General features: G+C 36.0%; 1 protein-coding gene across 1 annotated transcript in view; it reads left to right on the top strand.

Moving 5' to 3' along the window:
• Window positions 1–13,396, top strand: part of Smp_000970 (hypothetical protein) — a gene marked incomplete at both ends in the record, with an annotated part of 22,647 nt that overhangs the window by 4,018 nt on the left and 5,233 nt on the right. The window contains one exon of the mRNA XM_018795203.1: window positions 10,892–10,981. Coding sequence (XP_018649539.1) covers window positions 10,892–10,981 — 90 coding nt within the window. The remainder of the gene's footprint in view (window positions 1–10,891; window positions 10,982–13,396) is intronic.

Below are 13,396 nucleotides of genomic sequence, written 5' to 3'. Positions count from 1 at the left end.
TGAATGTTGAATGTTTATCAGAAGGGGTTTTGTGGAGATTTTAATAATTTTATATAGTTGAATTTATGAGTCGATTAAAGCTAGACCACCATTGAAAACCTGGAAGCATTGGATGGTCGTTTCGTCCTATTGTGGGACTCTTCAGCAGTGTTCATCCACGATCCCAGCTCGCGAGATTCCAACCCAGGACCTATCAGTCTCGCGCGCGAGCGCTTAACGTCTAGACCACTTTGTCTAACTTCAACCAATCCATAAAATTGCGCCACCGTCCATCACTGTTTTCAGTGAGTTACTATCTCAGAACAGACCCAGTTGAACTCCACTGATCACTGCATCTCACTAGAACTCCATGAAATACCTCTTGAAGCCAATCACTAGTGAGCATATGATTATTATTGCAAGGGAGTTTGTGGAGAGTTTAATAATTTTATATGTCATCATTATTACTAATACTGAAATACAATTTGTGCATTACTCTAAGTTAAGAAGACAATAATAATGGTCATGTTGTTACTTACATTTGACAAAAAAAAAATTCCAAATTTTGTTTATAATGAAACCTTCTTGAAAACGGTTAGTATACTATACTCTATACAATTTCACATTATTCATCACAATGATGAGTATAATAGGACTACTTAAAATAGTAGTAGATAAACAGTATTACTATTATTTTTTTTTAAGTTATGTAATTTTGAATCAGAAAATTGGCGCCACCTACACAAACAAACAAACAAACAAAGTAATCATCGGTAAAGGATGAAATTTCTAATTTGAAAAAAGAAAAAATTGAAGTTGAAACTGTCACATGATACAAACAATCACAGAAAACATAGTCGTAATAAGAAGAAGAAGATTGGTAATAGTATTCTGTTGAAACAAACATGAAAGGTTCTCTTGGTGATTTTGTTATTGACTAAATCGACGTAATAAATACTCGTTTAATGTAGTATCTCAGATGATCATATTTGTATTGTACTTACTTACTTACTTACTTACTGTAGGGCCAGTGAAATGTCACTGAACCCTAGACAAATCATCGGACAGTTAGGTCACTGAATATCGAATAGATCATCGATCCCCGTCGAGATCAAGGACAATCAACGCGCATCAGTTAATCATACTCCATGGACTGGCCGATGCGGCAGTGGTTCTACTTTCGTTTGTATCTACTTTAACTAATATATTCCTATAATAACGTCTCTTGTGTTGTACAGTATTCAGAGCATCCATGGTGCCTTGGTACGCCGATGGGGGGGGAATCCACGTAAGGTGCTGATCGCGAGGTGTAACTTTGAAGTTAGCTTGTTCGTTACACCGTCCCCGTCTAACTTGAGTAGGCCTCCAATCATTCGACATGGATCATTAAACGTTGATGGTCTACACTGGTGAGCAAGACTTTGAATAACGCAATCTATCATTATGATATTTTTTGATTGCACTCTATACTTATTATTTTTCATTTTTAACGTCGCCTATGTTAGTCAGTTGCTATGAGCATTCGTTGCTTCATATCCTTGTTGATTAGTATTTCAACTTAAATAATTAATTTAATCGATAGAACTAACCAATCAACTACGACTATAATCGGCTATCAAAGGTTCTTTAACAATCATTAGCAGCATGTAAATGATCCTATGAAATATGTCTGTTAAAATATTAACCACTCGGAATTATAGCCACATAGCAACACGAACGCATACCTGTTTGCAACTTATTCATTTGTATAAAACAATACAGGATTAACTGCCAATTACGAATTCATCTTTCTGCTGAAAGCGATCAGTTTTTAGTCATTTTAAAAAGTTTATTTTTTCAAAACTTGTTATCAGTTTTCGAATATTAAAAAAAAAGTTGAAAAAAATTGAGGAGGATGGAGATATTCGTATTTGATGACTTCTACATCTCAGGGGAAGCATGAAATACAGTAGACGGCTTGGATGCAACTAGACGATTTAAACTTCGCAAATCACCCAGTTCTTCTATCTCATACACACTAATCAATTCAGGTGAAGACAACCAGTGTAGAAGCAGACTCTGTATCAGTAGGTCTCAACATACACAAGGGAAGAAGCAGCAACCCTAAATACAACACTGACAGGACCAACCCAATGATAATTGATGGAGACGCTCTGGAAGAGGTGGAAAGTTTTACGTACTTGGACAATATCATTGTTAATTAAGGAGGATCTGATGCATATGTGAAGTCATGACTCCATACTTCACAACGTTTCATCACCGGAGACGGAATTCTATAGGTAATATGATTTTACTCCATCACTCATGGATTATTAGTAAATTTCTAAAAGAATATCATAAAGCGATGGCGTTTGAAGCGAAAGGTACTGGGTTCGAGTCCCAAAGTGAACTTCAACTCTGAGATGCAAGTACATCTAGCAGACGAGTCTCAAATAGGACAAAACGCGCTTGCTGGATTCCACTGCTAGCCACTATCCATCTTTGCTTAGAATATCTCATAGTTGTTAAAATGATAGGATTTCAATCAAGTAACTATTATCCCTTATAAACTACTTAAACTGTCATAAGTAATTTTGAAACTAGTTAATTCACATCGAATGGTCAATGACTGGAACGCCTAACCCGAACAAGTGGTATCAGCCCCATCAGTGAACATTTTCAAGGAGAAGCTGGATCTTCACTGGAAGGCAATCTGTCACGATTAACACAGGTTCATCAACCTACTATCCTTATTACTGAAGACTGAAGACATCTTTATTATTAACGCGTTTTTATTTCAACCGTACATGCCCATTAATTCATTTTTTTTTTCTATACAAGTCAATGCATATTATTGGATTTATATCAATAAAAAAAAGGTCAGGCTCTTTTCGTATAGACCCTGTCTCCACATTTCTCCATCCCTTTTTCTATCCTACCACAAATATCCTTCTCAGCCTACACATTGTCATCTCTCTCTCTCTAGACTGTCTTTCTCTCGATTAACCCATAGGTTTCAAAACACTGCTAGCCACTATCCATCTTTGCTTACCATTTCTGTTGTGTGTTTTCGAATCATTCTAAGTGGATAGGGCTGATCATAATCCTTTTGCCCTACTACTATTTTATAAATCGGAAAAGAGTGAGAGAATGGGCAGAGAAACTATACCCACACTACTAACATAAAATCATAAAACCAGTCTATAGCTAAATATAGAATAACAAGCCTATATATATACTACTACTACTACAACCTCACTACTACTAATAATGGTAATGACCCAAAAGAACTGACGAATAGAGGGGGGGAGGGTTAAAACGGTACTACTAGGCAAGGTAGAGATAGATAGTAACAAACACACATACATACATACATACATACATCATATACACACATAGTTAAAGCTATACTATCTATAAACGGTTCGAAAAAAGTCAACATCACAAAAAAAACCACCTAGAAAATGGAAGGAGAAATCATAATGTTATGGTAGACGATTGAAAATACGAAGAAGACAATCATTTGTTTTTATTATTTAAAGAAAAACCAAAGTCAACAACAAAACCCTCTGATAGGACGAAACGCTCGTCAAACTGGATTCCATTGCTAGCCATCTATCCATCATTGCTTACCATGCTTGTGAATTAAAGCTATATCGAGGCAATACGCACAGTATGCACATATGCCAATTAGAGACTGATCAGTTGCAATCCTAACACATCGATGGGAAGATTCAAACAAACAATACTAAATGAATTTAACCCTCTGATAAGTACCAGTTAAAGAAAAACAAAAGACTGAAAGTATTTTTATCAGAAGGGGTTTTTTGTGGAGATTTCAGTATTTTCATAGTTGAAAGCGTGAGTCCACTGAAGCTAGACCACCAGGGCAAACCTGGAAGCACTGGACGGCGCACTGCTGAGGAGTCCCACAATAGGACGAAACAGCCGTCCAGTACTTCTAGGTTTTCCCTAGTGGTCTAGCTTCAATTGACTCACGTTTTCAACTATGAAAATATTTTAATTGGTTAGTTATAGTATTAATTTGATGATAGATAACATGAAATGTAATATTCTTTGATGTATGCTTTTTACAACCACATAAGTCATATATTAGACAAATAGAAGTCAGTTCGTCATGTGAAAATAGTCGAGTTGACGTGTTCCGAATATAACTTTGTAGCTTATTCAGTTCTATTTGAAACGGGTAAATACACTAACATACTATAATAACTCACTTGAACGTGTCCAACGTGTGGGGATGAAATTAGTGAAGAGTCTTTCTAAACTCCCTAACGATGAGCGTTTAAAACGTCTAAACCTTTTCCGCTTGTCTTATCGTAGGATGCGAGGTTACCTTATACTGGTATTTCGTATCTTTAATTATGATTTGGGTGTTAATATGTTTTATCGTTTTGCTCCCTCAAGCACTGATAATCTCCGAGGTCATAGAAAGAAGGTTCACAAACCGCGATCTAATAAACTAAAGGTGGGGTCCTGCTTTTCTCATTGAGTGGTCAATGACTGGAACGCCTAACCCGAACAAGTGGTATCAGACCCATCAGTAAATTGATGGAGATGTTCTGGAAGAGGTGGAAAGTTTCACATACCTGGTCAGCGTCATCATCGATGAACAAGGAGGATCGGATGCAGACGATAAGACGAGGATTGGCAAAGCAAGGACAGCATTCCTACAATTGAAGAACATATGGAACTCAAAACAACTGTCAATCAATATCATTATGAGAATCTTCAATACGGACATCAAGGCAGTTCTATTGTACGGAGATGAAACTTAGAGAACCACTACAACCATTATCAAAAATGTACAAGTATTTACAAACAATTATCTACGTAAGATACTTAATGTCCGTCGGTCTGATACCATTTGCAACAGCCTACTGTAGAAGAAAGTAAACCAACTTCCATCTGAGGAGGAAATTAGGAAAAGATGTTGAAGACGGATAGAATATACATTATGGAAATCACCAAACTGCATCACTAAGCAAGAGCTAACTTGGAATCTTGAAGGGAAAGATGATGACCAAGGAACACACTGCGTTGGGGATTGGATCAGATATCGAAAGGATTATTAGTAACTGTATACAAATTGAAAGGATCGCTCAGGGTCCGATGGAGAGTGCTGATGCGTAACCTATGCTCCTCGAGGAGGGGTAACAGGCGTTAGTAAGTGTGTAAGAAATATCATTACTATAAATTTTCAAGAAGGCATCTTGATACGTAAAGAAGAATTTTCGAAATTTCCGTCACTATTAGAATGAAGTAGTGAACAAATTCATGAAAGCTTAACTCAGCTGATCAAGGAAGTTAGCATATCTGAATCCTAAAAATCTCATGACTATCAAAAATAAAGAGACATGGAAAGTTGTTTCGTCCTTAAATTGGACTGTTCTATAATGGACACCATAAATTCAACAAGGAATAGAAACAGGAGTTTCTTACTGAGAACTTCTGTCTCTTCTTCAATTTGTTTAGCTCCAACGGTTATGGGTTTAAGATCCTAGAGTACGCAATGGTTATATATATCAAACTAGGATGAAATAATCTTCAAACGTTTTCTAGTCTATAACACTTCAGCAAATAACTTCAGTAAAGGTATTGAAAATTATTTTCAAAATATGTCGACAATAAACTTAAACTAAGCTTTTAATTCTAACTGAGATTTACAGGAACTGTCAATATTATAGCGGCGATAACTCCTTCTAGGTTAATCAGAGTAAATGATTACTGGTTAGAGAAAAACTTTTTGCATTAGTCTTACTTACTTACTCACTTACGCCTGTTACTCCCAATCGAGCATAGGCCACCGACCAGCATTCTTCAACCCACTCACTCTGTCCTGGGTCTTGCTTCCTAGTTCTATCCAATTTTTGTTCATTCTTCTGATGTCTGTCTCCATTTCTCGGCGTTATGTGTTCTTTGGTATTCCTCTTTCCCTTTGACCTTCAGGATTCCATGTGAGGCCTTGTAAACAACTAAGAATCTCTTCAAAAGTAATTCCTTAAAATGGTAAACTGGAATTTCAAAACGATACTTTCTAACAGTGTTAACATCGATCCATTGTACTGAAAGCTAAAAGCGATTAATCCAACAGAATTAATGATATTCACGTTTATATATCCATTTATTAAATTACATTATACAAGATTGAAAGTCAATAACCATTTAATCATTTTCTCTCATTCATTCTTACATCACGAACTAATTTTGGTTAGAAAATCACCAACAACCTGAAATTAATGGACAACTGAGGAGTCTCACAATGGAACGAAACGGCCGACCAGTGTTTCCAGGTTTCCTATGGTGGTCTAGCTTCAATTGACTCATCAATTCAACTATAAAACTATGAGATTTTTCATCAATCATTATCCACGACCATACCAGAGCTCGACTTCAAAAGCTTTAGATCTCGATACGATAACCTAATATTTAGACATTGAATCAGCATTCACTGGTTTGTATTCTTAATGTCAATCAACTCGTGATATTAAGCAATCATTTCCATTATCTTTGGTGAGTGACTATCTCACATCTAGCATGGTTGAATTCCACGGTTTTCGATTCCTTACTAGAACTCTTGGAATTACCTCTCCAAATTAATCATGTGTAGTCAAATGATAGCTGTTATTATATAGCATTGTAAAGATTAATGAATTCAAAGTTTCATTCAATAAATTCACATTACATTACACTTAATTCCAATGACCTAATATCATCTAGTTAGCGTTTTTTTAGAGAGTTAGTTTTTCTACGGGATGGGTTCGTTAATCCCATGCCCAACCCTCCTCCTTTGTGTGGGCTTGGGACCGGCAGTAACTCTAGAAGAGCTACAGGCGGAGTTCCCTAATAAAACATACATTAAGGAAATCACCAATATGCATTACAAGGCAATTCTTAACATGGAATCCGGAAGGGAAGAGGAAAAGAGGAAGGCCAAAGAACACATTACGTCGGGAAATAGAAGCAGATATGAAAAGGATGAATAACAACTGGAACGAACTGGAAAGGATTGTTTGGGGCAGGGTTGGATGGAGAATGTTGGTGAGCGGCCTATGCTCCTCCATGAGGGGTAACAAGCGTAAGTAAGTAAGTAAGTAAGTAAGTAAGTAAGTAAGTAAGTAAGTAAGTAAGTAAGTAAGTAATATCATCTAACTGACATCCCTTAAATCTATTTTCAAACTATTCAATAAATCGTAAACTATGATTAGTTCAAAATTGGTCATAGTTCGTACAAATGTGATACTGATTAATTAATTTAATATCAAAAGGGGTATGGTGGATATTATAGTAATTTCAATAGTTGAGATCATGAATCAATTGAAGCTTAGACCATCATGGAAAACCTGGAAGCACTGGACGACCGTTTCGTTCTATTGTGGGACTCCTCAGCAGTGCGTATCCACAATCCCTCCTCGCGACAAAAGAATAACGAGTCGTTTATTCCTTTATCAGAAAATGGTTTTGTAGAGATTGTAGTAATTTAACAGTTTAATTCATAAGTCAATTAAAGCTAGCCTACTATGGGAAACCTGGAAGTAAGGAACAGTCACTTTGTCTTACTGATGAAAATAATGGATGTTGGCGCAATTTCATGGATTGGTTGAATTTAGACATTAACTATTGAATACCAGCTCAGTGGTCTACATGTTAACGGTTCACACACGAGATCGAAGATCATGGGTTTGAGTATCATGTGCGGGATCGTGGATGTACACTACTGAGGAGTCTCGCAATAGGACGAAAACAGCCATCCAGTGCTTCCATGTTTTCCTTGATGGTCTAGCTTCAATTGACTCATGCTTTCAACATTAGTTGATAATCAATTGTCCTCAATAGATTATTGTATTTCAATTCATGATGTTCATGACATTTTAAAGGATTATAAATGATTTCATACACTGTACCATTTCTACAATCTTATTATCTAGATGTCAGTCATTACATAAACGGATCATTTAGAAACCAGATGGAATACAATATATAACTAACAATTGGATACTTACTATTTTATCCTTTAATGATCTCAGTATAAACGATACTGATGACAATCATCTTTAAAAGGTCGATACATTGTACAAATAGATGTCTATACACTTGAATATAAAACTGTAACCATACAACTTTGATTATGTATACATTCAATATGTATGTCTATATGTATGTATGTATGTATGTATGTATGTATTATGTAATCAACTTCAATAGAACAATCAAGTATTGACTTAAAAAAAGAAACTTCACTCAATTGAAATTCACCTGACCCTAATTTCAATATTGAATGCTCTTAACTATAACAAAAGCTTTGTCAATAGACTAGTTTATATGGTGAAATTTGAGTGAGATATCAACTCACTGAAGATAATTGGTGGACGGTTGCTCAAACATCGTGGATTGGTTGAAGTTAGACATTAACACCGTTGGATGCCAGCCGGCTCAGTGGTCTATCGGTAAAGTGCTCTGGTGCGAGACTGGTAGGTCCTAGATTTGAATCTCGCGAGTGTGGGATCGTGGACGCGCACTGCTGAGGAGGCCCATAATGGGACGAAACGGCCGTTCATTGCTTCCAGGTTTACCATGGTGGTCTAGCTCCAATTGACTCATGATTTCAACTATGAAAATACTAAAATCTCCACAAAACCCCTTCTGATCTATTATTATCTAGTCAAATTCTTTGTTGTTGTTTTTCTTTTAATAATGAAACTTCAACTCACTTTAATAGTTAGATCAAGAAAGTATCTTTTTTTTTCTTCTAGCTGAATAAAGGAATAAATAGTTGAGTTCATGAGTCAATTAAAGCTAGACCACCATGGAAAACCTAGAATCACTGGATGACCGTTTCGTCCTAACATAGAACTCATCAGCAATGATCATCTTCGATCCCGCACACACTACTCGAATCCAGGACCTTCAGTCCCTTAACCTGTAGACCAGTGAGCCAACATCCAATGGTGTTAATATCTAACTTCAACCAATCCATGAAATTGAACCACCGTCCACTATTGTTATCAGTAAGACAAAACGGCCGTCTAATGCTTTCAAGTTTCTCATGGTAGTCTAGCTTTAATTGACTTATGAATTCAAGTATTATATTACTACAATCTCTACAAAACTATTTTCTGATAAAGAAATAAATGACTCGTTATTCTTTTGTTTAATGTATTTATTGTGAATTTCGGTATGAAATTTTAGTTTAATTCATAACATTCCTAAAGTTAATTGAATGTAATATAGACCATCAACGTTGATGATCTATATCGAATGATTGAAGGCCTACTCGATTTAGACAGGAACGGTGTAACGAACAAGTTAACTTCGAAGTCACACCTCGCGGTCAGCATTTAACATGAAAAACCCCATTCGACGTATTAAAGTACTATGTCTGCTTTGAAGACTGTATAGCACAAACTGCGTGATTACATAAATATATTAGTAAGAATGAGTACAGAGATTTTAATGAGACCACCATCACCACATGAGCCGGTCCATGGAGTATGATTAACTGATGCACGTTTTGTTGTCCTTGATTATACCTTTTCATTAACCTGATTTACTATTCATGTTCAAGGTTAAAGTTAATCAATCAAAGTTTCCATAAGTCACAACTATTTTATAATATTGTGATTGTCTATAATACTGATACGAGGTGATTAAAAACACACACACACACACACTTGTCTCAACTGATCAGTAAATTAATGAGCATTAGTCTTATCAAGATTGTAGGAAGATTCAAACAAACAGTAATAAATGAATTTAAACTGCACCTCATTGCACAAGCAAGTGGCTATCAGGACTCAGTGGCCGAGTGCATAACGTGATAGCGTTTGAAGCGAAAAGTACTGCGTTCGAGTCCCAGAGTGAACATCAAATCTGAGATGAAGGTACATCCAACTGACGAGTCCCAAATAGGACGAAACGCGCGTCAAACTGAATTCCACTGCTAGTCACTATCCATCTTTGTTTACAATGCTTGTGAATTAGGACTATATTGAGGCAATACACACAGTATACACATATGCCGATTAGAGACTGACCAGTTGCAGTCCTAAACATCAATGGGAAGATTCAAACAAACAATACTAAATGAATTTATATTGTTAAAAGTTACCAAATGATACAAGGTAGCATGTGGACCCAAAACATCCTACTGATCATTTTTAATCATGTAATATTATCAATAATTAACTTATAAAAATGATAGGTCCTGGGTTCGAATCTCGCGAGATGGGATCGTGGATGCGCACTGCTGAGGTGTCCTATAATAGGACGAAACAGCCGTCCAGTGCTTCCAGGTTTTCCATAGTGATCTAGCTTCAATTGATTCATGATCTCAACTATTAAAATTATAGATCTATCAAGTTGATGTTTTCCAAATAAAAATAGTACAAATGTTGGTTTTATTAGTGGTTAATTAATACAAATAATATTATCATGAGCCTATATTTATGGATAGGAAATAATTTTGATGGAATTTCGTTCTCTGAGCTGGATGGTGTTTACTTCTATCTGAAGTTTGTGCTGATGATCTCGTTCAGAAGAACGATGAAAGCTCCATGACCAAACCATTTGGCTTAATAGCGTCTTGGAACTTTAACCGATGTCAGTTCGTAATGAAAAACCATAAATCTAATTCGTAACCCTAACCATCAACTGTGAATCATAACCCCCATTTAGCCCTAGTAAGTAGGTGGATACTCTCAAGGTTACTTTAGTGTCGCTCAAAGGTTGTCCATAAATTATAGTCTTACCGTATGCTTTTCAGTTCCCGTGGTTACAACTCAAAGTAAGGTATTCTCTGGATAGACTGTGGTCTCTTTTTATCAAGCGGCTTCAAATCATTGTGATATGTTTACATTTGAGCTTCTCTGTTCATATATATATGTAATCCTTCACACGATCCTCTTCATCTAAGATTTTAGAATCTGATCATAAAGAAATATCTTGCATCTTTACCTTGAATTTAGATCGTCTGATAGGTGATTATTCAGCGGTAGTAGAGAAGGTATATACCAGAAGGAAACATTCATTGAATAATCCATAAAATAAATTAATTAATTGTATTCTTAAGTTATCAAAAGAGAAACTCAATTTCCCGTCCATTTTCCGTCTCATATTCACAGTATCCAGTCAGTCACAACGTAGAACTTCATACGTACGTACATTAGCTCGAGTTGCCATACCACATTAGCACAGAGATGCAGTATGCCCATCTCGATACTACTTACTAGTAATTAATAATAGGAGAGTTAAAATAATATACTCATCTGAAGTTTGTTGATTCAGTTGTTTTGACTAGAATAGATAAGTATATATTAGTTTCTAATCCAGTCCCTAAAGCTGGATTATGCTTATATAAATAACTAACTGAAATTCCTTATTCATTGGAGCAAAATTAGATTACAGTGTTATACATTGTAGAGCACTTATATGAGTGTGTCATTATGATAATATAGATGTGTCCTGTCTCAACTACAGTTGCTACCTTTATGTGATGGTCGAGCTTCCATATTGTGACGACCGTGGAAGCAGATAGGTAGGTTGGGTAGTGGTAAGTCTAAAAGCAAAAAAAACTTATTGTTTGATAGAAAAAGCAATGTACATGGATATGAAGACAGTAAGGTGTTTCTCTTAGACAACTAGAAGCGTCAGTAATGCTTTCTGCCTACAACGAAAGGAAGGGGTTATAAAAGATCTGCATTAACAGTAGTACAATTTAATTTTCCCCGTAAATTTTCTTCATCCGATGGTAAGGCTTTTAAAGTACAGGCTTAACAAATTAAGAACTCACGAAGAGACCTTGTGTGACTGGCCTCAACCAGTTGTCACCTAAGCACTGAGGTCACTTTCCCGGGTCGTCAAGATTCAATTTCTTTTAAATATCGCTCCAGAAGAAATATCTTTACACAGTATGTGTGATAAGAAAATGATAACCATCCCCATTACTTCAAACAGCACTCGAAATCATCTCGTTCACAATCAAAGTATCTAATGTATAGTTCTATGTAGTTAGAGTTATTACAACGGAATAATTTTTAGTGATTCTCATCTAGTTGATGATAGTCTATGATGAAAGTTAACTATTTCTGAATATGCCTTTTATTTATGAAGGATAAAGTCTGTTTTTCGAGAAAATAGGACACACATTGAGGAAATCACCCAACTGCGTCACAAGACAAGCCCTCACACGGAATCCTGAAGGCCAAAGGAGAAGAAGAAAACCAAAGAACACATTACGCCGACAAATGGAGATAGACATGAGAAGAATGAACAAAAACTGGATAGAACTAGAAAGGAAGGCTCAGGACAGAGTGAGTGGGTTGGAGAATGCTGGTCGGCGGCCTATGCTCGATTGGGAGTAACAGGTGTAACTAAGTAAGTAAAGTACTAAGAGAGTATCAAAATGTTGATTAGCCGCAATGTAAATTCTTAATAATTAAGTCATTCTACCAACTGTTGGTTTACTCAGCCCAGAATAATATCATATGACTCAGACATCTGAAAGTGTTTTTTTCTGGAAAACAGAGCAAATGCATGTTTAAACGAATATAACAACTACAAATATACTTTAAATGGATACCATGTTACTTTAATATATTAATATCTTAGTAAAAACTCATCTGATTGGACACAGACCTAGTTACTAGTTGGATGTTTTATGATTGGTGGTTAGACGTATACTATTGTTATTTACGTAACAGATATCTGTAGTGAGCTTCGAGTCGCGGTTGACTATGATCACCACTACAGGAAAACTACGTGCCAGTTGCTAGGTTAGACCTTTCCGAAAGCCAAATATCAGAAGACAGTTGAATGTTGTAGTAAAATGTATTTGTTGGCGATCTTGTGGTATCGAAATAATACTGAGATCGTGCCAAAGTTTACAGGCGAGACTACTGAGAGTACGAGAGTTCCTGAAAGGTAACAAACGACGGAAAAAGTGTATTTTTATGCTACACTTAAACAAACAGGTACAGTAAAACAATCACTGGTACAGTTGATTATAATAATAAATGTTTCCATCACACCAACCGCGTTCTCTTCATAAAAGTAGGTCACTACATATCCTTATTCGATTAGCTAATGTATGTAGATATAACATATACATTATTAGTTTATAATGGCTGTTGAAATTCAAAGGAATAGGATAGTCGGAAAAAGAAACATAAAATGTAGATCAAGAAACTATCACTTTTGAATAGACAAATATATTGAGATGGTGAAGAAGATTTGTAGCTCAGGTGGATGATTTTGATGAAGTTTTGTCCTCTGAGCTAAATGGTTTGGTCATGGAGCTTTCATCATTCTTCTGAACGACATCATCAGCACAAACTTCGGGTAGAAGTGAAGTGTTTGAATCTCTCCATATGTGGTTCACAGATAGTCCTGTACACCTCGATGTTAATTGGTTCTTGTTGGC

The sequence above is a fragment of the Schistosoma mansoni genome, chromosome 1 (assembly GCF_000237925.1).
Source record: "Schistosoma mansoni strain Puerto Rico chromosome 1, complete genome".
NCBI classification, from domain to species: Eukaryota; Metazoa; Platyhelminthes; class Trematoda; order Strigeidida; family Schistosomatidae; genus Schistosoma; species Schistosoma mansoni.
The sequence above is the reverse complement of the archived record's forward strand: the minus strand, read 5'-3'. Positions and strand labels throughout refer to the sequence as shown.